The sequence below is a fragment of the Amphimedon queenslandica genome, unplaced genomic scaffold (genome assembly GCF_000090795.2).
Source record: "Amphimedon queenslandica unplaced genomic scaffold, v1.1 AMPQUscaffold_13386, whole genome shotgun sequence".
Classification (NCBI taxonomy): domain Eukaryota; kingdom Metazoa; phylum Porifera; class Demospongiae; order Haplosclerida; family Niphatidae; genus Amphimedon; species Amphimedon queenslandica.
The window spans coordinates 184248-209860 of record NW_003546378.1 but is presented as its reverse complement, the minus strand read 5'-3'; the positions used below and the strand labels follow the sequence as shown (position 1 = coordinate 209860).

At 34.7% G+C, this 25613-nt stretch overlaps 1 protein-coding gene across 1 annotated transcript; it reads right to left on the bottom strand.

Annotated features, from left to right (window-relative positions):
- Positions 1-18276: 18276 nt before the first annotated feature.
- LOC109582385 (U11/U12 small nuclear ribonucleoprotein 35 kDa protein-like) lies at positions 18277-18784 on the bottom strand. Its single transcript, XM_019997055.1, has 3 exons — positions 18681-18784; positions 18543-18633; positions 18277-18501 (listed from the first exon to the last, which is right to left on the bottom strand). Exons 1-3 carry the CDS (start codon positions 18759-18761, stop codon positions 18422-18424), a joined length of 252 nt encoding a protein of 83 aa, XP_019852614.1. The 5' UTR covers positions 18762-18784; the 3' UTR covers positions 18277-18421.
- Between the last annotated feature and the right edge of the window lie 6829 nt (positions 18785-25613).

Genomic DNA, 25613 nt, shown 5'->3' with positions numbered 1-25613 from the left:
CTTCAAGTGTCTACGAAGGGATTCCTCAGGTATTTTATACCTCTTTGCTGCTGCATAAACGGAAAGACCACTTCTCTCTACGTCAGCAATGGCATCAGCCATTGACTTCTCTTTTGACCAATTCTTCCTTTCTGTCTTTCTCTTATAATTTCTAACCGTTTTAATACCCTATTATTTTATACTATTTGTTTATGCAAGTACTACAGAAAGGAACTTACCTTAGATCAACAACAATAGCTATAAAAACTGAGGTTGGATTAAAGATTGTATACACGCTTAGTTCGCAGTCCAGGTGTTTTAATTTATTTCAAAATGATCGTACAGGCGGTAAATGACTAAAAACCTCAGAACCCCTGTGTAAGGGTTCTGAAGTGTTAAATTTGCAAATTCCCCAGGTGAAGGGGAACAAAATGGTGGTAGCTACATTTTTGTAGGATTGAGCCTGAAGCAGCAGTGAAGCTGCAAACAGAGGTAGGTCACCGGGGTAATTTGAGTGCAATGCTTTAATTTCTATGCAATTCTCCCAACCCCCAAATTGCCCCTAGCACTAAACCCCGAGTCACTATATATATATATATACCAGAATTTAGTGATTTCGCATCATTTGTATTTTTTCAAAAGTGATGTTTCCGTTACTATTTCTCACTATTGGCTTCTTCCTTTCTCAATTTGATGGTACGGTTTATATACTATATCCCAATTGAGTTTGACCCAAGAAAAACTGGATAAACTTCTATAGGAATATGGGATAAGGATAAAAATTTCACAAGTTCTTAGTCACCCAATGCCATCACAGGATCTCAGGTCTAGAGTCTCTCAGCCCTTGAGAATACTGAGAACCGGGTTCTCCCTATAAACCCAATGGCATACCAAAATGACGTTTTAGGACAATTTGCCTATGTCATAGTTTACATACAAACATGTGGTCAAGTGCCCAAACTGATAGTTCTTTTTAAAAGCTAACAGAGCAAAATCTTTCAATAATGATTGCCTTTGTGTTTAAAGACTAGTTGACTCCAGCAGCTGTAAGTGAAAAACAGGCCAGCCACGCAGCTGTAAAATGTAGGCCATGCTTCTATGAATATCATTATAAGACGTCATTAGTGGCATATGACTATTTTTTCAACTTCCAAGCGGCTGGTGTCAAACTCAGTTGGGATGTGGTATACAGGAGTGACTCATCAAACTGAGTGATCATCATTTGTAATGTCTTGCGTTTATCTGACTTTCACTGTTTACTTAGTTTATAGTAGAGCAGGAGTCAATGAGTGTATATCATTAAAAATCAGTAAAAATGTTTCATGTATGCTACTCTCTTTTCACTGTTTTCTTTTCTAACTTTAATAGTACTGTTTATACCCAGAGTCACTGATTATACTGAGTTTTCATTATTTAAATTGCTTTTTTAGTGTTTCATTTTCTAACTATTTCCATTTGTTTCTACTTTTCTTAGTTGTATAGTATGGTGTATATCAGGAGTGACTGATCAGACTGAGTTCTTATCACTAGTTTATTGTTCTGCTAACTTTTTACTATTTATTTCTTCTTACTGTTATAGCATAGCTTATACCAGAAGTGAATGATCTGAGTTCTCATCATTTGTCATTGATTTACATAAATGTTTCATGTACCACTTCTCACTATTTGCTGCTTCCTTTCTCAGTTTTTAATACCCCTTATACCACGTGTCATTGATCAGACTGAGTTATTACATTAGGATTTGGTTCTTAATGTATGTTGCTTCATGTTTTTTCTGACTTCTCCCTAATTTTGTTTTTTTGTCTGTTATATAATATGATGTATACAAGTAGTGGCTGATCAGGCTTCATTTATATTTTTTAAATTAGTTTTTTTGATGCCTTATGTGCTTCTCACTTTCATTTCATTTCTTTTCTTCTCAGTTTCATGGTATAGTTCATATCAGGAGTGACTGATCAGACTCAGTTCTTATCATTTGAGGTTGATTTTAAAATGTTTCTTGTACTACTCACTACTTGTTTCTCCTTTTCTTGCCTTCAGAGTATAGTTTATACTTAGAGTGGCTGATCAGATTAGTTTTTCTCATTAAGGTTGGCTTTAAAAAGATGTATTATGTACTACTCACCTTTTGTTTCTTCTTTACTTACTTTCATAGTGTACTTCAAATTAAAATTCCAGGATTGACTGATCAGCCGAGTATGTATCAATAATTGAGGCTGGTTTAAAAAGTTTCATAAACGACTCACTTTTCACTATTTGTTTCTTAGTTTTTTTTCATAGGTTAACAATAAGTTCTCATAATTTGAGCTTTATTTTTAAAATGACTTTTTACGTATTTATATATTTATACTATTTATATCAGTAGTGACTGATCAAACTGAGCTTTTTCATTGAAGTTGCCATCAAAAAGAAAGTTTCTTGTTCTACTCACTTTTTACTATTTGTTTTTTCTTTTATAGTATAGTTCATACCCGGAGTCACTGATCAAACTAAGTTCGTATCATATAAGGTTGCTTTGTAAACTAATGTTTCATTTTCTAATCACTTCTACTTCTTATTTTCTCAGCTCTATTGTATAGTTGATATCAGGAGTGACTGATCAGACAGTTTTTATCATTTAAAAGTAATTAAAAATGATGTTTGATGTGCTGCTCAATTTTACCATTCATTTCTTTTTTTTCTCACTTTCGTAGCATTGTTTTCACAAAAAATGACTGATCTGACATAGTTCGCATTTACATTTGTTTTAAATTAATGTTTATGCACTACTTACTTTATCCTATTTGCTCCTTTTTTCATTTTTATAATACCATTTCCACGAGGAGTGACAAATGACAGTACTAATCACTTAAGTTTGGTTGTTGCAATGTAGTTGCTTGTTCTGACTTCACTATTTGTTTCTTTTTCTTAGTTTTATAGTATGGTTTAAACTAGGAGTTACTTATCAAACTTAGTTTGTATTCCTTAAAATTAGTTTTAAACAATTCACTACTAACTATTTACTACTTCTTTCCTCACTTTCTTAATATAATTTATACCAGGAGTGACTGATCGGACTTGGTTCTTATCATTTGAAAGTAGTTATAACATGATGTTTCTTGTACTACTCAAAATTCGATTCTTTTTCATGGCAGAGTTTATAGCAAGAGTCACTGATCAGACTGAGTCTTATCACTTGAGTATGGTATTAAAATTGTTTTGTTGTTCTGATTTCTCATTATTTCTTTTTTTTCAGTGATATAGTATGGTGTATACCAGATCAGAATGAGTTTGTATTACGTAAAATTAGTTTTCAAGTGTTTCTTGTGCTACTCACTTTTCACTATTACTTTTTCTCACTTTTGTAGTATAGTGTACTACAGGAGTAACTAACTGATCAGACTGAGTTTTTATCATTTCAGGTTGAATTCACAAGAGATGTTTTATGTTCTCACTGTCAACTATTCCTTCTTTTCTCAGTTTTATAGTACGGTTTCCTGAGTTATTTATTTGAAATTGGTTTTAAAATACTGTGTCATATTGAATCCTAATTTTTTTTCACTTTTGTAGTATAGTTCTTACCAAAAGAGACTGATGTGAGTTCTCATCATTAGTATTTGTTTTAAATTAGTGTTTTTATTTCCTGCTTCTTTTCACACTTTCTTAATGTAGTTTACACCAGGAGTGACTGATCAGAATGAGTTATTTTATTATCATTTGACAGTTTTAAAATGAAGTTTTATGTCCTACTCCTCACTATTTTGATTCTTCTTTACTTGCTTAATATAGTTTATACAGGAGTGACTGAGTTTTTCATTGAGGTAGGCTTTAAAAAGATGATTCATATAGGGCTACTACTTTTCACCATCTGATTCTTCTTTACTCACTTTTATAGTGTACTTTATTATTATAACAAGGAGTGACTGATCAGTTTTTATCATTTGAGGCTCGTTTTAAAATAATGTTTCATGAACTACTCACTTCACTACTTAGTTTCATAGTATAGTTTAAAAATAAGTTCGTATCATTTGAGGTTGGTTTTAAAATGTTACATGTATCCTCACTATATGCTTTTTCTCAGTTTCATGGTAAGATTTATACCTGGAGGACCAACATGAGTTTGTATCATTCAAAATTGGTTTAAAATTACACTTCAATGATACCCACTTTGACAATTTGTTTCTTGTTTTTACACTTTTTTAGTATAGGTTATACCCAGAGTCACTGATCAGACTGAGTTTGCTCATTTAAGGTTGCCTTTTAAAATGTTCTCCAATTATTTCTATTTGTTTCCTCTCATGGTATAGTTTATAACAGGAATGACTGGTTGCTTGCTTATCAATAAGGTTGGACTTAAAATGTTTTGCTACTCCTCAAATTTGTTTCCTTTCTACTCACTTTCATAGTGTAATTTATACGAGGAGTGACTGATCAGACTGAGTTTTTATCATTTAAGTTTGATTTTTAAATGATATTTAGTTTCTTCTTTTTCCAGTTGTATATTAAAGTGTACAACAGTAGTGACTGATCACACTGAGTTTCATCATTTAAAATTAGATTTTAAATGATGCTTCATGTGCTACTTACTTTTCACTATTCTCACTTTCATGTATGTTTATACCAGTAGTAACTGATCAGACTGAGTCTTTTAACTTGAGGTTGGATTCTCAAAAAGTTTCATGCACTTAATTCCAACTATTTCTTGTTTTTTAATTTCATAGTAGGTTTACAGCAAAACTGACTAATCTGACAGTATTATTATTATGCTGTTTTATTTTCTAATTACTCTAGTTATTTTTTTTTTAGTTTCATCATAATGGTGTATATCAGGAGTGACTGATCAGACATGGTTCTTATCATTTTAAACTTATCATTTGAAGTAGTCTAAAATAGAGTATTTTGATGTTGCTCACTTTCACTATTTCTTCTGTCACTTTCATTGCCTAGTTTATACGATCTGACAGTTCTCATCATTTGTATTAGTTTTAAACTAATGATCTATGTACTACATCTCACTATTTGATGCTACTTTTCTCCGTTTAAACCATATGTAATTGATGAAACATTTTAAAAATAACTTTAAATGATAAACTCGAGCTAATCAGTCACTCAGGGTATAAACTGTACCATGACACTGAGAATACATAAAACATTTAAAAACCAACATCAAATAATAAGAACTCAGTCGGATCAGTTAATCCTGATATTAACTATACCTTAAAAGAGAGAAAAGCAGAAACAAACAGTGATAGTATTTAAAATAACTTTAAATGATATGAAATGAGTCTGATCGACTAGTCACTCCCAGATACACCATACAATAAAACTCAAAAAAAACAAAAATAGTGCAGGCAGAAAAACATGAAGCATCATTCCAAAAACAACTTCAATGACAAGAACTCAGTTTCATTGGTACTCAGTTTTCACTATTTTGTTTCTCTTTTTCTCACTTTTAAGTATAGTTATTATGCAGAGCTGAATTCTTATCATTTAAGGTTGCTTTTTAAGATATTTCATTTTCCAATTAGTTCTATTTTTCTCAGTTTCATTGTATAGTTTATATCAGGAGTGACTAATGAGACTGAGTCCATATCATTCAGGTTGGTTTGAAAATAATGTTATGATGTTTTTCATACAACTATTTACTATTTGCTTCTTTTTTAATGCAGTCCAAGTGACTGATCAGACTGAGTCCTTATCATTTGAGATTTGATTAAAATTAAGTTCTTGTGCTACTCCTCGCTTAATATTTCTTCTTTATCATTTTCATAGCATTGTTTATAAGTGACACATTTCACAGAGTTTACATCAATTAAATTAGTTTTAAAATTGCTTTTACAATAATGTTTTATGTGCTCTTTGTCACTTTGTTTTTTCTCACTTTCTTAGTATAATTTATACCAGGAGTGACTCATTGGACTGAGTTCTCATTTAAAATTAGTTTTAAAGTTATCTTTCATGTGCCACTCACTTTTCACTATTTGTTTTCTCACTTTCATAGCATAGTTCATACCAGGAGTAAATCATCAGCTCAAGCTCTTATCATTTGAGGTTAGATTCTCAATTGACCAACTATTTTGTCTTTTTTTCTTAGTTCCATACATATGGCTTACATCAAGAGTGACTAATCAGATGAAGTTTTAATCATTTAAGGTTGCCTTATAAAATAGTGTTTCATTTTTTATTGACTTCTATTTGCATAGTTTATATCAGGGGTGACAGATTAGACAGTTCCTATCACTTGAGGTTGGTTTCAAAAAGATTTTTTATGTGCTACTCCTTACTATTTGTTTCCTTTCTGTTGCATGATACGATTCATACCTGGAGTGACTCATATGAGGTTGGTTTTAAAAAGTTTTATGAACTCCACTTTTCACTATTCTTTTCTCAGTTTTTTAAGAATGAGTTTTTATCATTCGAGGTTGGTTTTGTAAAATGACGTTGCATGTATTACTTTTTATTATTTGCTTCTTTTCTGTTGCATGGTACAATTTATGCCTTGAGTGACTGGTCAAAGGAGTTTTTACCATTTGAAATTCGTTTTTAAATGATGTTTCAAAGCTGCTCACATTTCCCTAATTTTGTTTTTTTCTTCGCCAATTTTTGAGTACACAGCTAACTATCAATGATTGAACACAACCCATTTTCTGACACTTGTTTCAGAAAACTACACTGCCATCTCATGAAACTGCAGTGTTATAGCAATAGTTGTCCTTTCTTAGCATGACAAAAACTGTAGCTCTAGCAAGAGTGCATTGAAAGTTATACGCTTTCGAAGCACAGTGTCTGTCATTCCGGCATGAGATTGAAAACCACCCATTTTTGAACACTTGTTTTTGAAAAACTACACTTTGCTATCTTGCGTAAAGTTTAAGTTCTAGCAAATGTGCATGTAACTTAATATTCATTAGTATTTCAAACTTTTTGTGTAAGCCTACACCTTTTAGGCGTGAAAAATTTTCCTCCTATGCTAAAAAGGAGAGTACAACTGGACCACGTGAAGCTTGATAGCTTGGTAATGACAAGCTAATTTTGAAAGTGTTAGTCTCATTTTCTTTCCAAAATTGCAAAGGATCAGCTTCTTTTAAACCGGCATTTGATAGGTATGCTGACACCTCAGCATCTAATGAGTATGTAACTTATTTCCATATTGCCTAGGTTAGGTTCGTCAAACAGATATTCTCAGTTCACTTGTTTATTCTTTTTTACTCGGGGCTTCGTTGGTTACATCTCGTCTTATTTCAAACCGACTCTGTGTTAGTCATCGCTCTTCCATGCAGAATGTGTCCTTGTTGAAGCAATGACTGATTACACTGAGTTCTTATCATTTGAGTTCGCTTTTTGAAGCATTTTACGTACTTCCGGCTTCTCACTACTTGTTCTTTTCTCAGTTTAATGCATGGTGTATATCAGGAGTGACTAATCAGACTGAGTTTTGATCATTTAAGTTTAGTTTTTGATATGATGTTTCATGTTGTTTTGACTTGTCACCATTCGTTTATTTTTTTCTTAGTTTCATAGTTTTGGGCATACAAGGAGTGACTGATCAAGCTGAGTTCTTATCATTTGAGTTCGCTTTTTGAAGCGTTTTACGTACTTCCGGCTTCTCACTACTTGTTCTTTTCTCAATTTAAAGTATGGCGTATATCAGGAGTGACTAATCAGACTGAGTTTTGATCATTTAAGTTTAGTTTTTGATATGATGTTTCATGTTGTTTTGACTTGTCACCATTCTTTTATTCTTTTCTTAGTTTCATAATTTTGGGCATACAAGAAGTGACTGATCAAGCTGAGTTCTTATCATTCAAGGTAGTTTTCAAATGTTTCATGTACCAGTCACTTTTCAATATTTGTGTTTTCCTCAGTTTCATAGTATACAATTAGTAAATGATTAGACTGAGTTAGTATCATTTGAGGTCAACTTCCGAAATGTTTCATGTCCTGACTTTTAACTCTTAGTTTCTTTTTTCTCAGTTTCATCATATGGCGTATATCAGAATTGTCTGCTCAAATAGAGTTCTGATCAATTGAGGTTGGTTACTGAATTAATTAATGTTTCAAGCTCTAATCACTCCTTAGTAGTTGTTTCTTTTATCATTTTCATACTACTATATGCTGAAAACAAGGAGCATTTGATCAGACAGTTTTATATCTTATTTCTATTAGTTTTATGGTACAGTTTTAAAATACCAAACTGACTGATCAGACTGATTCTTTACGATTTGAGGTTGGATTTTGAAATGATATTACATGTTCTATTTGTTTCTTCTTTTCTCACTTTCATTGTATACCAGCAGTGACTGACAGACCTTATTCTTATTATTTGAGGTTGGTTCTTGAAATGTTTTATGTTCTTGTGACTTCTCACTACCTCTTTCGTCCTTTCTCAGTTTTATAGTATGACATAACAGGAGTGACTGATGAGACTGAGTTCTTAAAAACTTCATCCTTTTTCGACTTTCATAGTATACTTTTTACCAGGATTAACTGATCAGACTGAGTTTTAATCATTTCTGGTTGGATTCCCCAAAATGATGTTCTATGTTCTTCTGACTTCGAAATTATTTTTCTTCTTTTCCAGTTTCATAGTATGGTGCTTATCAGAGTGACTGATAAGACTGACTTCTTTATATTGAAATTGGTTCTTTAATTGATGTTTCATGCTTTAATCACCTGTCTGTATTTGTTTTATTGTTTTTCAGTTATAGTTTACACCAGAAGTGACTGATCTGACTGCATTTGCAGTTTAAAATGCTTCATGTACTACTTTTCACTATTTGCTTTTTTCTCAATTTCCTGGTATGGTTTATACCAGGGGTGACTAATTAAACTGAGTTCTTATCATTTGATATTGGTTCTAAAATGATGTTTCTTGTGCTGCTCACTTGTAACTAATTATTCTTCCTTTCTCACTTTACTGAGTTCTCATCATAAGTATTTGTTTTAAATTCATCTTTCATGTACTACTTCTCACTATTTGCTGCTTCTCTTCTCAGTTTCATAATATCCTTTATTACACCAAGAGTGACAAAGTTCCTACCATTTAAAGTTGCTTTTTAAAATGAGGTTTCATTTCCTAGTTACTTCTATGTCTTTTTTGTCAGTTTCATTGTATAGTTTGTATCAGGAGAGACTGATCACACTAAGTACTTTATTTGAATTTGATTTCAAATGATGCTTCATGTGCTTGAATACGTTTAACTATTTGTTTCTTCCTTTCTCACTTTATAGTAGAGTTTATACCACAAGTGACTGATCAGACTAGGTTCTTATCATGTCAGGTTCTATTTGTTACTTGTTTTTTCAGTTTCATTGTACAGTTTGTATCAGAAGTGACTCATCTGACTGAGTTTTCATACTTTAAGGTTTGTTTATGAAATGATGCTTCATGCTCTACTTCTCACTATTTTTTTTCTTAGTTTTTCAGTTTTTTAGGATGGCACATACCAGGAGTGACTAATCAGACTGGGTTCTTGTCATTTGAGGTTGGTTTTAAAATGTCTAATGTACCACTCAATTTGTCTCTCCTCAATTTCATAGTATAGTGTATATCATGAGGTACTGATCAGGCTGAGTTCTTATCATTTAAAACTGGTTTTAAAATGATGTTTTCTGTATTACTCACTTTTCATTACTTGCTTCTTCTTTTCTTCCTTTCATAGCATAGTTTATACCTTTGAAATTGGTTTTTAAAATAATGTTTTAAGAACTACTCACTTTTCAATGTTTGTTTCTTACTTTTATCACTAAAAACATTGTGTGCTCTGTAGATAGATATCTCTACAATTGGTGATTCAGCTACAACTGCTGTATCATATTATCACAATCATTCTCATTTGACAAAGCAGTTAACATATCATTAAGCTTTTGGTCATCTTTAACTTAAACATGAACTAAGTGAGCATGTTGACATGCAACATAATGAACCACATAATCAACACAAGAACACAAGTACATGTGTACACACATTGGAACTCACATACTTAACAAGACAATAACATGTATCCTTACACAATGCTACATCATATACAATACCACCACGAACAACTAGCAGACTTGACAGATCAATGGTTCTTCTCGATTAGAGATGCCATAATTCCTCTCTCACATCCCCTTGGCCTCAATTCATTTTATATTAAGGTCACTATCTGTGAGTTTGCTTACCAATCTCTTGTATATGCAACCCTTCCAAAATGATATGACGAGCCATCTTCAGAAGAATATGGAGAAGTTTGTCTAGTCTACAATCTTGCTTCTTTGCTAAAGATACACTTAAGTTTTCAGTGAACTGCTTCAACAAACATATTGGCATTAACTGTTGGTGCCAACATGATGGCGAAATGCCCAACTAGCAGTATGTGGTACATATATTTATCATTAAAATATGCATAGAATGCAGCCTGTTTACAATTAAGTAAATAGGACAGAAACTGCTGCGATAAAGCATGAAAAGAAGCCTGATCAATTTCAATCAATAGAACTCATAAAATGATGATAAATGTCTATTTTATCTTCATTATTCTTATCATGAGTATTCAATCTTTTTCTCCTAGTTTAATCAACATGTCATGAATAGAGTTGCCTTCTTGGGCATTTGCCCAAATACTCCTCTCCATGCTTTAAAAAATGCTCAGCCAGTCTGACACAAAAACCTTGGTTGCTAAATCTCCTACTTCTGCTTTAAGTAACTTCAAGAATTGTGTAAGCAATGCTGCATCAGCCCTATTCAAAATGGCCCATGCCACAAATACTCCTTCACCATGATCATCAATTACAAGGACAGTTATCAATGTAAAGTCATACATATTGGTACCATGTGTATCATCCATGCAATGACTTTCTCTCCTTACCTCATCATCATATCTCTCTAGTACACTGTCTGAATTGCTAACAAGAAGCCTTTTTTGCCTAAGTCATTGCAGCTTTCTCTTTGCTCTTCTACTTAGTTTTGCAGATCAATATCGGATTAGATTCCATTTCCTGCATTTCAGTAACCCATGCTACTATACTTGAATAATCATTTTGATGTTTCTCAACTCAATACTTTGAAGATTAAGTTTGTATTCAATATTGTGAACATCCTGACAATTCATAAGATGCTCCCTTTCAATAGTACCAGTTAAACTGTCTCTAACATCATCCAGTATTCTTTCAATGGTTACTCCTTCAGTTAGCTTAGCTGCAACAACATTCTTTACTTCATCAGGTACTCTCAAATGACATATCTCTGGTTTGTGATTACTATGATGACTGCAATAAGTGACTTTAACCTTCTTCGTAATAGTATCCACAATCACTGTCATGTGTGCAGTACAGTATTCATTTGTTTTACAGGAACCTTGAACCTTGGGAGCTCTCTGACGTTTCTTTTTCGACTGACGCACCACACCAGACCTGTTACAATAAAAGTAGGATTTCCTATTAAGACCTTTCATACGACTGGCACTGTTTTTGACATGAACTTTCAATGGCTTTCTTCTCCTTTTCTCCACTCATACAAATTACCCTTAAAATCAAAGTCATGATTTGATATTTCAATTTCCTTGTCACAAATTTGATTAATTAACTTTGCCCCACCTAAATTAAAATAGATTCACTTCCAGCACTTATTGTATACGCAAAAATACTTACATTGTGCCACATAAATTGCACAAAACGTGACATCTTTAAGGCTTTTCTCATTGCTGTTTCTCCTTCACATGCTTTAAAAGTGAAGATAAAAACTAGTAAGACAGATGCCAAAATGGCACTTCTTTCTTCAGAACCTTTAGCAGATGCAGCCATGATGATATGTGGGTGTTGTGGTGCATACTTTTAATATGCCCACATTTCAAGATACCTGAATATCCCAACTTTTACTGATGGCTAATGTGCTGCAATTAATGGCTAGTAAAAAACGATGAAATGTAAAGTGCATTATCTCGCAAGTGGAAAACTTTTTGCTGGAAATAAGTGCATAATTGTTGTTAATTTTTTCTCTGTTTCAATAATCAAGTCACTTTATCTATACAGTAATTAAAGTTTAGTTACCCTTTAAGAAATTATTATCTAGTTGTTTATCTAACTCAGTTAAAAATTCCAAGTGCACCTTATAGCAAACAAAACACAATACACCTTCAGACTTAAGAGTCTGACCTAGAGATGAGCAATATAAACTTTTTTTTTGGTATCATTAATGATACAAATTTCTCAAGGTACAACTAAAAATGATTTTATCAATGTTCTAAATTTAAATTTAACAAGACTGACAATAAACTTAACTAAGGTTTTTTGCTAAGAAAATGAGTTGGTTCACTATGTGTGATTTCAGGAAACACCTCTTTTTGGTGACAATATTACGTCCTATACTACATGTGTGCTCAGATTCAACACTAGTGGCACAGGCACATAGATACTTGCGTGCAAGTTTAGACAGAATTGGAAGGCTAGATTCGTCATGTTTTTACCATTGTGGTTCATCATCAATATTTAGTACAGGTAGTTAATGTATTTATCATTACTTCTTGCTTTCCTTTGTCTTCCATTGAAATCATAGTTGTGTACCATTATTAGTTTGTCCAAAGAACTGGCTAAACTTTCCTTTTCTTAGTGGTGGTTCTTCAGACTGAGTGCTAGTTGGCCTGCTTGAGTGATCACTTAAGGCACCAGACAGCTTCAGTTCTTCATCAAGGTAGGCTAAGAATTCTTCTCAAGAAAAGCATATTGCGCCTAAAGCATGGATCTAAGAAAGAACATAGATCTACAAAAGAGATATTTCTGTATCAAAGTAGCAATTTTGTAAATTCTGCTTCATTGTAGCTTTCATTTTCTGAGTCAAAGGCTATCTTTTTTTTATCAAAAAGAATGTTGTCAAAAATATGCTCAAGAGGCTTAACTCAATTCTTCTAAAATTTCGCAACTCTAATTTTGAAAATAAATAATTTTTAAGCACTTTCATTTTAAAATTAATTCTAACTATTTTTGTAAATTATGATAAAATTTCTACAAATTTTGCCATTTCCCACTAATTTCGACACTCGACAGCATTATAGCACATGGACCAGTGCTGGAAGAGGCCAAAAATCATGTCTAACTCACAGTGATGCCTGGAGCAGCACTCTGCCAGACAGATGACTGCCATTAGTAGGCCACATTCAGATTGTATAGTCAAGCAACAAAGAAGCATCGGCAGACTTATATCTTGTCCACACACATCTTAGTGCCTCCTATTTTGTCACAATTAATTGCCAGTTGGCCATAAAGGCTTAGTTTACTCTAATTATTTGTTTTCAAAATTTATTTATCAAAAGTGGCTTTGACAACTTTTTTGAAGAATTACGGTAATAGCTGAGCAAGTGACTCTCTTATTGCTAGATAAAAGGTCAGTCAGTTGCTCTAGTGGTGACAACACCACTAAAACTGAATCTATTACGTCAAAATCTTGCCGTGTAGGCAGCAAGTGGCTTGTTTTCCTGTCATTTCCAAGAACAATGCAAATGGTCTCTATTTGCTCTTTAATCCTTTCTAGCATAGATGATGTCGAAGCCCAGCGAGTAGATACATTACTTTTCAGCTTCTTTAGTGGCACCCCTCTTTGTTGTTGAACATCAGTAAGACCACTGGCTCTTGTCCAGCTAGAAGAAAAAGCAGACACAATCTGGCGACATAAACGAAGAACACATTCAACTCTGATCAGACAAACTCCTCTTTATAGCCAGATCTAAATTATGATCGAAGCAGGATAGCTGTTTGCAATTCAATAATTGGCATGCCAGATTGACATTTGACGCATTGTCAGTTGTAGTGGCAACTTTGTTGCTCTCGTCAAGGTTCCATTGTTTAAGAGTTGACAAAAAGGCATCCTGCAAGTTGACAACAGTGAGGCTTTCAGGCATAAAATGTGCTTGAAGACAATGACTTTGCAAAACCCAGTTATTGTCAATGTAGTGAACTGTATAATTAAGTAGAGATCCATGGTATCAGAAGACCACCGGTCAGTTGTGTGGCTGAACAGTAGAACTTGTGATTTGTCATATTACTCTTCATACTAGCTCATAAATACATCATAAAGAGACGGAATTGCAATTCTACTAAAGTAATCTTTATGTGGTAGTTGATGGCTTGAATCATTTCCCTCAATCAACTTCTGTCAACTTGATACAATGGTACCATAGTTTTAGCCAGAAAATGAGTAACAGCCTTTGTCATTCTCTCTTGTTCTGTAGAACTAGTACTAATCATTTGTGTCTTGGCTAAACATTGTTCCATTGTCTGCTGCTCTGAGTTTCCTTGTTTGCTGCAACTTGCTTTAGATGAACTGGATAAAGTAGGTTTCACCTCAAGGTAGTTCTCAGGGTGTTTCTTTTGAAGGTGAGAGTAAAGGTTACTTGTATATCCCCCACTTAGCTGATACTTTTAAGTGGCAAATCCGGCAAACGGGTACATCACTGCTCTGAGGCTTTCCACTATCGTCTACAACTAGTCCAAAGTATCTCCAACCTTAGATGTTGTGTTTGGCTTGCTAACTAGTCGTGGTTCTGTCTGGTTGACCCAGCATCACTCAAAGTATCATCAACAAAAAAATTGTAACATCAGCCATTTGTAACATGTGGGTTTTTAATAATGATATTTGGTATATGCTATTTTTCTCACAGTATAAAAAAAACAGACTATACGGTATAATTATAGTACCGCCACACCGCTCAGCACTAGTCTGACCTATAATATAATTGAGATCAGGACAATGCCATGTCAATGACTTTGGTCTGCATTGCACCTAAAACAATTAATTGGTCACAGTTTTTTCTATACATAATCGATTGCAATGATTTTTGTATAAATAAATCTCCTCTACTCACTAGCAATCCCTCCAGGCCTCAAAAATTTATCATATGAAGCAAAGGACGAACAGGTTATTTTAGTTCTTGCTGTAATATATTAGCATACAACCATAATACATACATGTCACTGCCTTACATGTATTTGTTACTCTCTCTTGCAATTTAGGAGCATGACCGTCATTGTTATAGCACCATTTAGCTTCTATTTGCTGTCTTTTACACAATAAACATTCCAGCAAAACTTTGCTATGGTGTGCTTCAATAAATAACTTCACATTTTGATGTAAATTTCAAGAAAAGTCAAATGAGAGCCAAACTTGCAACATAAAATACAGCTCATGGTAGTGATGATACCAGTATTGTATGATATACATCTAACAACTAGCACAATACAGTATTAGCTATAACTAAGCAGCAAAAGGGGTCAACACTTACGCAACTGCACTATGTGTAAGCTTTTTCTTTCAATTATTACAAATATTGTAATCGTTTAGCAAAAAAGTCAGGTTTGTTCTACTTTAAAAAACATTTATTTGACTCTTACCTACTTTTATTCACCTTTAAGATATGAGAAGCACTGTTAAAACAGGTTGAAAAAGTCATCAATTATTTATTGCTTTAGTCTTCACAGTATACGATGTTCTAAGTAAAATACTTGATGAACAGTGTAACATCTAAATAGTTACACTCTCAACTCAAATAATGAATAACAAATGAATAAGACTAAATAATCAAATGAGAGATTAAACCGAAACAGGACCGAGCAGACTTTGCTGCTCGGTCCTGTTTCAGTTTAATGCAAACGTCCAGTAAAGCTCAATAGGGTCTACTCGTCTTACAACTTGTATGTAGCATCTTCACTACAAATTCAATTTTATATCTCGAGACAGCGGGACACTTGTGAAGCCTTTCATATGTGCCAACAATTAATTGGCTAGTTACTATGCTACATTATCACGGTCAGAGATACCGCGGCCATTGAGTTGTCCTTATTCAAATAATTTTCATCATTCGAGTTCCAATCTAACCTCTGGGCAGGCATCGCACACCATTACTTCAGGCCCTTGGCCCTTTGCTGATGGCTAAGTTTTTGGTAAACAGTCGGCGCCCCCTCTTATCTTAAACAGAGGTACCTCTCAATTATATCTTAGGAGCCGTCCCACCCGATTATGATTCTCATTAAATCGGAATCCTTGGGCTGTGTTCAATGGCTTGAATCCCACTGCGGTGGGATTTCTTTAACAAATCGTTATTTACATATTTGCCCTCGTCACACACTGAAGCATTACTCATATTCGCATCATCACAACTGATTCCGGCTCTTGCCATCATTATCAATACAGTCCGTTCGGCTACCTTGGTTGATTTCTCTTCTCTTCAGAGTTTCGGGGTGAAACACAACCCACCAATGCGGTTTGTGTCCCATTGGGTTTAATTAACCACTTATATTTTCAGTGTCCGTTAGTCATTCAGGTGAACTTCTATGTAATCTTTCAAAGATAGCTGGTTCCAAGCCTACTTTCCCATTGTCTCTCCTTCTTCCTTACATACTCAACCCATACTTCGTGCCCTTCTGATCTGGGCTGTTCCCCTCTCGACAGTCAACCTTCACACCAACTGTCTGTCACTCTTTCCCTCCGCACATTTTGCCCACATAAGTACTTAGGTACCACCAACCGCAGGTTGGTGGTTGGTCGCTTGTGATGCTTTCATGGTTTGACTGAACACAGAGCAGATATCTGCCCTGGGCCCAATCAATGCCCTACCATGCAGGGGTAATTTATTTTATACAGCAACACACTACTTAAATAGCTTTTGTCGAAAACCAGATATCGCCAAGTTTGATTGGCCTTTGACCACTTACAACAGGTCTTCCAGGATTTTTGCCACAACCACTGGTGCGTCCCTCAATTTTGCCTTGCGACAAGTTTCAGACTGCTCATGATTAGATCACTTGGTTTCAGGTCGTATTTGACTCGTGCCTCACCTGGCTCGCTTTCGCTACACCTCCGTCCATTGACTTAAATTTGCCAAATATTTTACTCATGAAACCCATTATACAAAAGGTACAATGACTACATCTGCTATAATGTGCAATAAATTTCCGTTTTCACCATTCTTTCAGCCTTCCCTCACGGCACTCCCTCTCTCGGTGCATAACTTTTCGTGATGTTGAATGTGTGGTTCACCCTTCTTCAAATTATTCTACTTCCCGAATATGCGGGGGTCTAATGACTAAAACGTAGGTTACAAAGTAAATTACGGGCCTGTTACCCTCTGCGGTTTAACTTACTTTTCCACCTTGCTCCGCTTTCGCTTGCCACTACTCCGGCATCTTGCTTGATTTATCCCTTCTGGTACTAAGATGTTTCAATTCCCAGGAGCTGGGGTCCCCTCGCCCATTTATATTTCAACCCAAACAAGCCGGCTTTTGCCAAATAACAGTTCTGCATTGGCCAGTGAAAATTGCACTGCCATCCATTTCTGTCTTTACTTCTCCTTTCTGCCATTTATTGTCCATTCTTTTCTTACTTAACCTTTGTCTTTCTCCCTCCTCTGGGACAATTGAATTTAAAATAATTGCTGTATTACACTCGTGTTCAATTGAAGCGTCCTCAGAACTCCGCAATCCTGCTAAACTGCAATATCCTGTAACTTCTTGAATAACTTTTTCACGAACACTATGAGGAAATACTCATGTAGCTAAGGTAGCTCTCAGTGAAGGATTGTTCAGGAATTTCAGGAAATATATTTAGTAATGAGTTCACATTAACTGGTACAATAATATACCATGACTGACCATCAAAAACCTTTGGCCTAGGTTAAAGACAAAACGCTACAGGATCTTGTGAAAACTTGGAGACATCAAGCATTTTGACCAAACACAATTGCGATCCAGGTAAAGCATAACACTAGACAGCTTTTGTCTTTCCATGAAAATCCTTAAGATTATTTTTGGTAATGTACTACCAAAAAAGTAGTGCTTGGAGAATAACGTGTAAACTGCTCATTCTTGAGATCAAGCTACTTCTGTCCTCCACAATGAGAAACATGCAACCCAATATTGAAGACCAAATTAGTTATTAAAAAAATACAACTTTTCCCCACATAAGTTTTTTATTCTCTTCCATTACAGCTGCTGACTTCATTTTTAGCACCCAATCCTTGTGCATATGAAGAGATAAACAAGGTAGTTAAAGTGCTATGAAGTTCGCTAAACCTTCATTCAGATCTGTCAAACAAATGAAAAGGCACTCGATTTCACCTACAAATCTAAAAGAGCCCACAAAGCAAGAGGTAAATTGATTTAGGATGGTACTGAGTGCCATTATCTTGTCAAGTCTCCATTACATATCTATACAGCTACTTGCACATTAACGGAGCATCATGTGTTACAATTTATGTTATGTGGGTGGGGATCCCTTTGATGTCAAGGCATAGCAATAACAAAAAATTAATATATGGCTCCAAGTGTAAAGTCAAATTTGTACACACCTTCTTTCAAACTTATGCATTTTTAATATCTCTGCAAAATGCAACAGTAAGTACTCAGCAAAAATACTTTTTCATGCTATGCAGTAACATCAATAGAATACAAAAGCTACACCATACTTAATTGATACTTTATAATCAGTTAGATTAAATTAAAATGGTTTCTTAAATGGTCGAGCAACACCACCAAAACGAAGCTGTCCTGACTCTTTTTGTCCACCAAAACCTCCACCTAAAAAAATTAATCAGTATTTTGGAAAAGCAATTACCAACCATAACGACGAGGTTTCCACCCAGGTAATATTCTTTCATATTCCATTTCTATTATAGCTTCAGATCCATTAATCAAAATACCACACCGCTTCTACAAAAAAATTGAAGACATTACTATATGATAGCATTTTTCCTAACTTCCAATAGGTCTATTGCTTCATATGTATGTTCGTACTCAAGAAATGCATACCGCCTAGACTGTCCAGTCACTGCAAACATATGACAGACAAAACACAAATGCAAAAGATTTATATTTCAGATTAAATTACATTAACTGCCATTTTTATTTATGAATCTGATTCTTACAACCCAAGTTTGTTGCTCCTAAATTGTTTTCAACCACGTGAACTTTATCATTTTCTATTTACAAGTAAAACAATCAAATTGCAATCATCTTAAACTTGACATGTTTATTTGCACTCGAAATGGGTAGTACTTGCATAAACACATAAAAATAGGGCCTACAATGAAATAAGCATACTAAATGCAGCATCAAAATTTAAGCATTCTGCTGAACCATATCATGTCACTAATACATTTACATTCATTTTTTTTATAGAAACAGTAGAAATAATATAGCCCATATACTTTGCCAAAGGCTCCTGCTTTGTTGGGAATTTTATTAATGTGGTACCTTTATTTAGCAGAATTTCGCCCACTTCATAAAAGCTGCCTAAACTTTGCAGCCCTCTTATACTAGAAAAAGGTGTTTTTATGCTTAATGGACTTTTTTGATGACCTTATTTAGAGCAAAGGTCTCCATTTATACAACTGGCATGGCTCTAAATTTTGTCTAAGAGGAAAGTAAAGATTTTTAAAGACTTCTATTTTTGTTTTATCTTCTTCATGTCCTTTCAATTTATTTTGCAAAGTGTATCTTAATACTAAACGACTACTTCAAAACTATTCTACTCTAAAAGGCTATGTGCAAATTTACATCCATCAGCTCATGCTCTAACAAAGCAAAAAGTCATACTATGACTGCTGGACCACGCCAAAAATGTGCATGCTGCCATTTTCTTATCCCCTGTTGAAGGCCTGCTTGCAAATGCAATGAGTTTCTCACTTTGTTCCTTTATCTGATGAGAAATCATAGCACCAACTCAGTATGGCAATGCATCAGATGGCAATGTTAGGGGCTCCTCTGAATCAAAGTGTGTAAAAACTCTGGCAGACATCAGCTGTTTCTTATTTGTAGACCCTATGGGCCACTAACTTTTAGAAGCAATTATAGATACCATATATGAGACATTATTAGTAATCTGCCGTGTCCTAACTGCATTCTTAATGAATAAAATTTGAAATTCTTTTGCTGGACAGCAAAACAAATGGATAGGAGACCAAAAGCAGCCTTTGTAAACAAGTCGCTTCAAGTGCAAATACAGATTTTTCTCAGGAGACATTCTAGGCTTTATTTTTCACTGTTACTGGCATTTATTGCCACTCAGGTAAGCTCTGGGAGCAACAAAGGCCTCTTGCTCCATTTTTCTCCATGTAGCTACACTGTATCTTGCTGTCCAAATCATGTGTGTGGGTGGATACCGTAATGCAATAATTAATTGCAGAAATTAGCACTCAGTAGTGTCTATAAAGTCATTTTCTCTTTTTCCGAAATCCAATTCATATCCTTCTGTAACAAATTGCGTAAAGGTGCCAGCATATCAGACAGTTTTAGGAATAAACTTCCCATAATAGTTTACTGTGGGGCTCCTCTGAATCAAAGTGTACAGAACTCTGGCAAATGTTAGCTGTTTCTTAGTTTATGAAATAAAGTCATTGGCTCTTATCCCTAAATCCATTTCATATCCTTCTTGTAACAACTTGATTAAAGGTGCCAGCATACCAGAAAATTTAGGAATAAACTTCCCATTATAGTTTACTGCACCCAGAAATGATTTCAAATGCTTAATATTGGTAGGAGCAACATTATCCTGTAGTGCCTTCACTTCTACAGACAGGGTAGGATTCCTTAGCAGAGATGATGCCACCTAAGTACTGTATGCTAAGCATCAAGAAAGCTGACATAGCATGACTGGACCAAAATCCAGCTCTTTCAAATAGAGTCAGAGATTGATCAAACTTTGGTGTTCTTGTATGGTTTTCCCAATGACTAGAATGTCATTTATGTACACTGCTACTCTGTGAAGTCCTCTTAGGACACTGTCAATGACCCTTTATAAAATTGCTAGTGTAGATGATATTCCTAATGGCAATCAAGTAAAATGAAACAGATCTTTACCATTTTTGACGCTAATGTATTTCCTTGAATCTTCATCTAAAGGAATCTGTTGAACTGCACTAGTGACATAAAGGTTAGAGAAGTTCTTTCCTCCCTCTAACCATGAAAAGATATCTATCAGTGTTAATGGATATTTATCCAGTTTGGATGTCGCATGGAGAGTATATAGTTTTGTAATCTCCAAAAATTTGGAGAGATTCATTTGTCTTTACTTACCACTGGGACAATGGGAAAATTCTATTGGCTATATTATTCCTTTCCCTTGTAGTCTGTCAAATTCAAGCATTTACTTTGTCTTAAAGTGCGTATTTTGCCTCACAAAATTTGGTGTTGAAATTTGGTGAACATAAATTGATGCTGTGTAGCCTTGTCCAAATCCTAAGTCCTTTTTGAACATCCCTGAGTGATTTTGTAGAATTGTGTGAAGCTCAAAATCCTTTTCTTCAGTTATTTTGTGCAGCAACTTAAATCTTTACTTGTCAGTTCTTTTAAAGTAAACTGGGCCCATTTGCCAGCAATCATTAGCAAAGGTAATTTATTTGTCTCTCCCTTATAGGTCACAGTTACCATAACTGATCCATAAACTTTTTGGAACTCTCACAAATAAGCACGTCTTTAGGTCCTTGTCTCAATCAATTGAGGTGGATTGTCCCTCCAAAGTTAATAATAGGAACTTTTACTTATAAGTGATAATGATGCTCCTGCATCAAATTCCATGAGTAGATCAGCTTAATTTGCATAACTGTCATTACATTTGTCGATTCGAAATTAAAGTAAAGTGATGCTTTAGACTGTTCTTCATCTTACATCTCTCGCATGCCACTTTGTAAATATTCTGTAATTTTTCTCTCTGAATGTAGAGCAACATACTCTAGCTATAATGTCCTTTCTTCTTTACATCTAAACAATATGCGTCACTCAAAAGGTAATTCTTTTAAACATGATAAGTGTGCTTATCTGTTTCTGTAGTGTGCAATTTCCAGCTTACTTTTCTTTGATGTTAGCAGCAATTCATGGTCAGTACCCTTTTGTTTGCTTAAAAAGATCTTGAAAATCTCAAATTGCTGTCTCTGCTGGCAGACAGAAGCTTTCTTAAATGTGAAGTCAGGCTAATCAAGTAGACGTTGCTAGATCCCACTGTCTCACACTCCACACACAAGCCTATCTCTTAGCATGTCCTTCAAAACACCTGTTTTCCCCTCTTTTTGATTTCCCATAATAAAATTATATCACTGCACTATAAAGAATGCTAAAGGTTGGCAACAATATCTCTGATTAATTGGTACATGGATGCACTAAACACACAGAGGAGTATTACCCTTTGCTTTTCTGCTATCTCAAGATCATTGGCTAGAAATTATTCCTTCAATCTTTCTGTACAGGCAGTCCAAGTCTCTATAGCAGAATTAAAGATCACTGAGTGGTCATTGTTTTTTACCCTCATCACCATCTGTTGTATTTGTACTACTTTTAATAATCAGAACTAGTAATAACTGTGACAAACAATGACAATTGATAACTTGGTAACTGACTGACTGAGGAACTAAATTGCAAGCACATTAAATGTGTATTATGTATCATACTAAACAGGTCTATACACAAAAAATTAACCTGACCACATCAAAGGATGATGTCATAATTATGGTAATTATATACACATGTATATGTGTATTACATATCATTTTAAACAGGTCTATATACAGAAATACATACCTGAGATGGGTGTAAGTATGTGATATAGCCTGAGGGCTGCAGACCTAAAGGCTATATTACATCCAAAGACCCCCACAAAAGTTCTATACCTTTTGTATATTGACCGTTTGTTAAATAAGATCATATTGATGACAGCATTTCTGAATAGCAGGTAAATAAAAAAATATAAGCATAACTGTGTAGAAATATTCCTACTAGACGAACGAAGAACATTAAAGGGGCGAGCCTAAGCAAGTCACATTGCATTATTTATGAGATAGTATACATTCCATTAGCTAGTCACCTGATCAGTTATGAAATCTCTGCAACAATTATTATTATTATTATTATTATTATTATTATTATTATTATTATTATTATTATTATTATGAACTTAACAATATAAGGCAAATAGACGAAGAGACAAGAGACAAAGGACAGAGAATACTAATGGACAGAAACAACATGTGCTGCAGCCACAAAATGAATAAATGAAATGGATATAGCAAGCATTAAAGATCTATTAGAAGCAGTCACTGAACAATTTGTACTTTGAAGTTTGTAATTCCACTTTGTTAACTTCCTTGCTGCTAGAGATGACTCAGTCACAGCACAGCAGAAATCATTCCATGCAGCTTTCTCATTGCAGCATTCAGCTTATCAGAGTCCTTAATATTAATGAAAAGATTGTATATCTGCTTTCCTAATCTTCCTTGCTGCTAAAGATGTCTTTGAAGATCAGCTTAGTCTTGTCTTGCTGACCATTTGCTTCAAATAAGCTCAAATTTGCCTGCTAGCTGCCATTTTATTCATTGTGACTACACCCGCTTTCAATGAAGATTAGGCTATTTAACTTCAACAATAGTTAGATGATCCTACTGCCAATACAGGCATTGTTTTGCCTTAGTGGGGCGAGCTCGGGCTCAACCCAATAATTGTTTTTGCACCTTGCATGATTAGCTGGCGAATTAATAAGACTTGTAGTGAACTTATGACGTCACATCTCATGCATATTCATGATATCTCTTGATATATATATATATATACCATAGTTCTTCTAAAAATTTGCCATAGTCACTTTTGATAAATAAAAATTTGAAAACAAATAATTAGAGTAAACTAAGCTTTTATGGCCAAATAGCAATTATGACGAAAAAGGAGGCACAAAGATGCATGTTTGGACAAGGTATAAGTCTGTCGAGGCTTCTTTGTTGCTTGACTAATACATCTCTGAATCTTGAACTTAGGCCTACTAATGGCAGTCATCTGTCCGGTGGAGTGCTGCTCAAGGTATCACTGTGAGTTAGACATGATTTTTGGCCTCTTCCAGCACAGGTCCATGTGTTATAATGCTGTCGAGTGTCGAAATTGGAGGGAAATGGCGAAATTAGAAGAACTTTCATAATGATTTACAAAACAAATAATTAGAATTAATTTTGAAATAAAAGTGCTTAAAAATTATTTATTTTCGAAATTAGAGGTGCAAAACTTTAGAAGAATTACGGTATATTGCATGGTGTGTTTTATTGATCAATCTTTGGGTGTCAACACAAGGTAAATGTGAGCACTAAATGGCAAGCAGCATATCTGCTTCTCTATCCCTAAATCTAGCCACAACACATATTCCCATTCACTAATTTGGTGACCCTGACCCGGACGGCCCTGTCGACCCACTGCTCAAGGTTAAGCTACACAGCAAACACAGTACATGTGCTAGGTATTCTCTGCTTAGTCCTGTTTCTAGTTTAGCTAGTCCACACCATTTTTTCTATTGCAGCTCTCATCCTACTCTGGCAACTCACTGTTAGAAGGATCACAACTCGGCCGCAACAGCACTCACTCTAATATCAGCCTCACTCTTCACTCGGCTCACTCTTTTGCCTCTTGATCTCTTAGCCTACAGACTCACTGATGATTAGCTCTGATAAGTTGTGAAACACTCCATGGCATGTTACTTCTCACTACTCAGAGCTGTACCATCACTCTCTATCTCTTGCTCATAGTTTTGGTCACACTCTTGTCTTCTTTCAACAAATGTAATCGCAGTGGATATTTAGCCGTGACCGGTTCTTCAAAATTATGGTTATTTGACCGGCGCAAAAATTTGATTGGTGAGGGTCATGTGATAATGATGAAATTTAGTTTAAAAAGGCGGCTAAAGAGCCTTGCTCATCTGATGTCCATTTGGCGTATTCTGACTCTGATACAGATAGTTTGGTGGAGCTTCTTGAAGAAAGCTTGCGAAAGAGAGACTCAGAATCAATATTATACGTGGGAAACGAGTTTGCCTCACTTTATGAAGTGACAGCAGCAATGGAAACTTTTGAAGCTGAGCAGAATGTCACGTATTGGCGCCGTGATACTCGAACATTTGAGGCAGCCCAGAAGCGAATCAATGTGATAGGTAACCCTGACATAATTGTGTGAAGGGTGGCAGGAAATGAGTCTCAAGGAAAAGGAAAAAGGCCTAACCAGAGGTATATCCAAATTTATTATTAATTATTATAAATCATTTTAATTGTTGTTTAGCACTTTTTGTGATTCATGTGGTTTGTATGTTCAATTTCGTGCAGCTAAAGATGGAAAAAAGACAGTAATTGTTAGTATGAGTTTAAAACACAATCATGCTGTCAGCACAGTATGAATAGTGTTATAATTTATAATCCATTATGATTATGTGTATTTGTATTTATAGGAAACATTTAAATTTTTACCTAAAAACAGACAAATGTCTTCCAATGATTTGGATGATGTGAAACATATTTTGAAGACAAGACCAAATAAGAAGCTATTGCAAAACCACATAAAGCAGACCACAGGTAAATTAGTCACATTACGAGATATCACCAATATTACCAGGAAAACTGCTGGTCAGTTCACAGATCTAGAGTCTATGATATGTGAATTAAGGAAGACTGAAGGTACTGTGTAAAGGGATGCATTGTTGTTATGTAATATACTGTATAGGAAACACTGTTGAGATTGTTTCTAATGAAGACAATTGCTTTAAAGGAATGTTCTATCAAGACCAGCATATGAAGAATAAGTTTTTTAGTTTTCCTGAGCTACTTCTTGTTGATGCTACTTATAAACTAAACAACTTGAGAATTAGTAGTAGACGGGAATGGTGAAAGCGAGAT

Excerpts from the sequence above, each read along its gene's own strand:
- LOC109582385 (XM_019997055.1), bottom strand. The coding sequence starts at position 18,761 with ATGTTTGCAGTGACTGGACAGTCTAGGCGGTATGCATTTCTTGAGTAC. Across the intron at positions 18,634-18,680 it reads AAGCAATAGACCTATTGGAA|AAGCGGTGTGGTATTTTGAT; the intron begins GTTAGGAAAAAT and ends ATTTTTTTGTAG. Across the intron at positions 18,502-18,542 it reads GTGGAAACCTCGTCGTTATG|GTGGAGGTTTTGGTGGACAA; the intron begins GTTGGTAATTGC and ends TAATTTTTTTAG.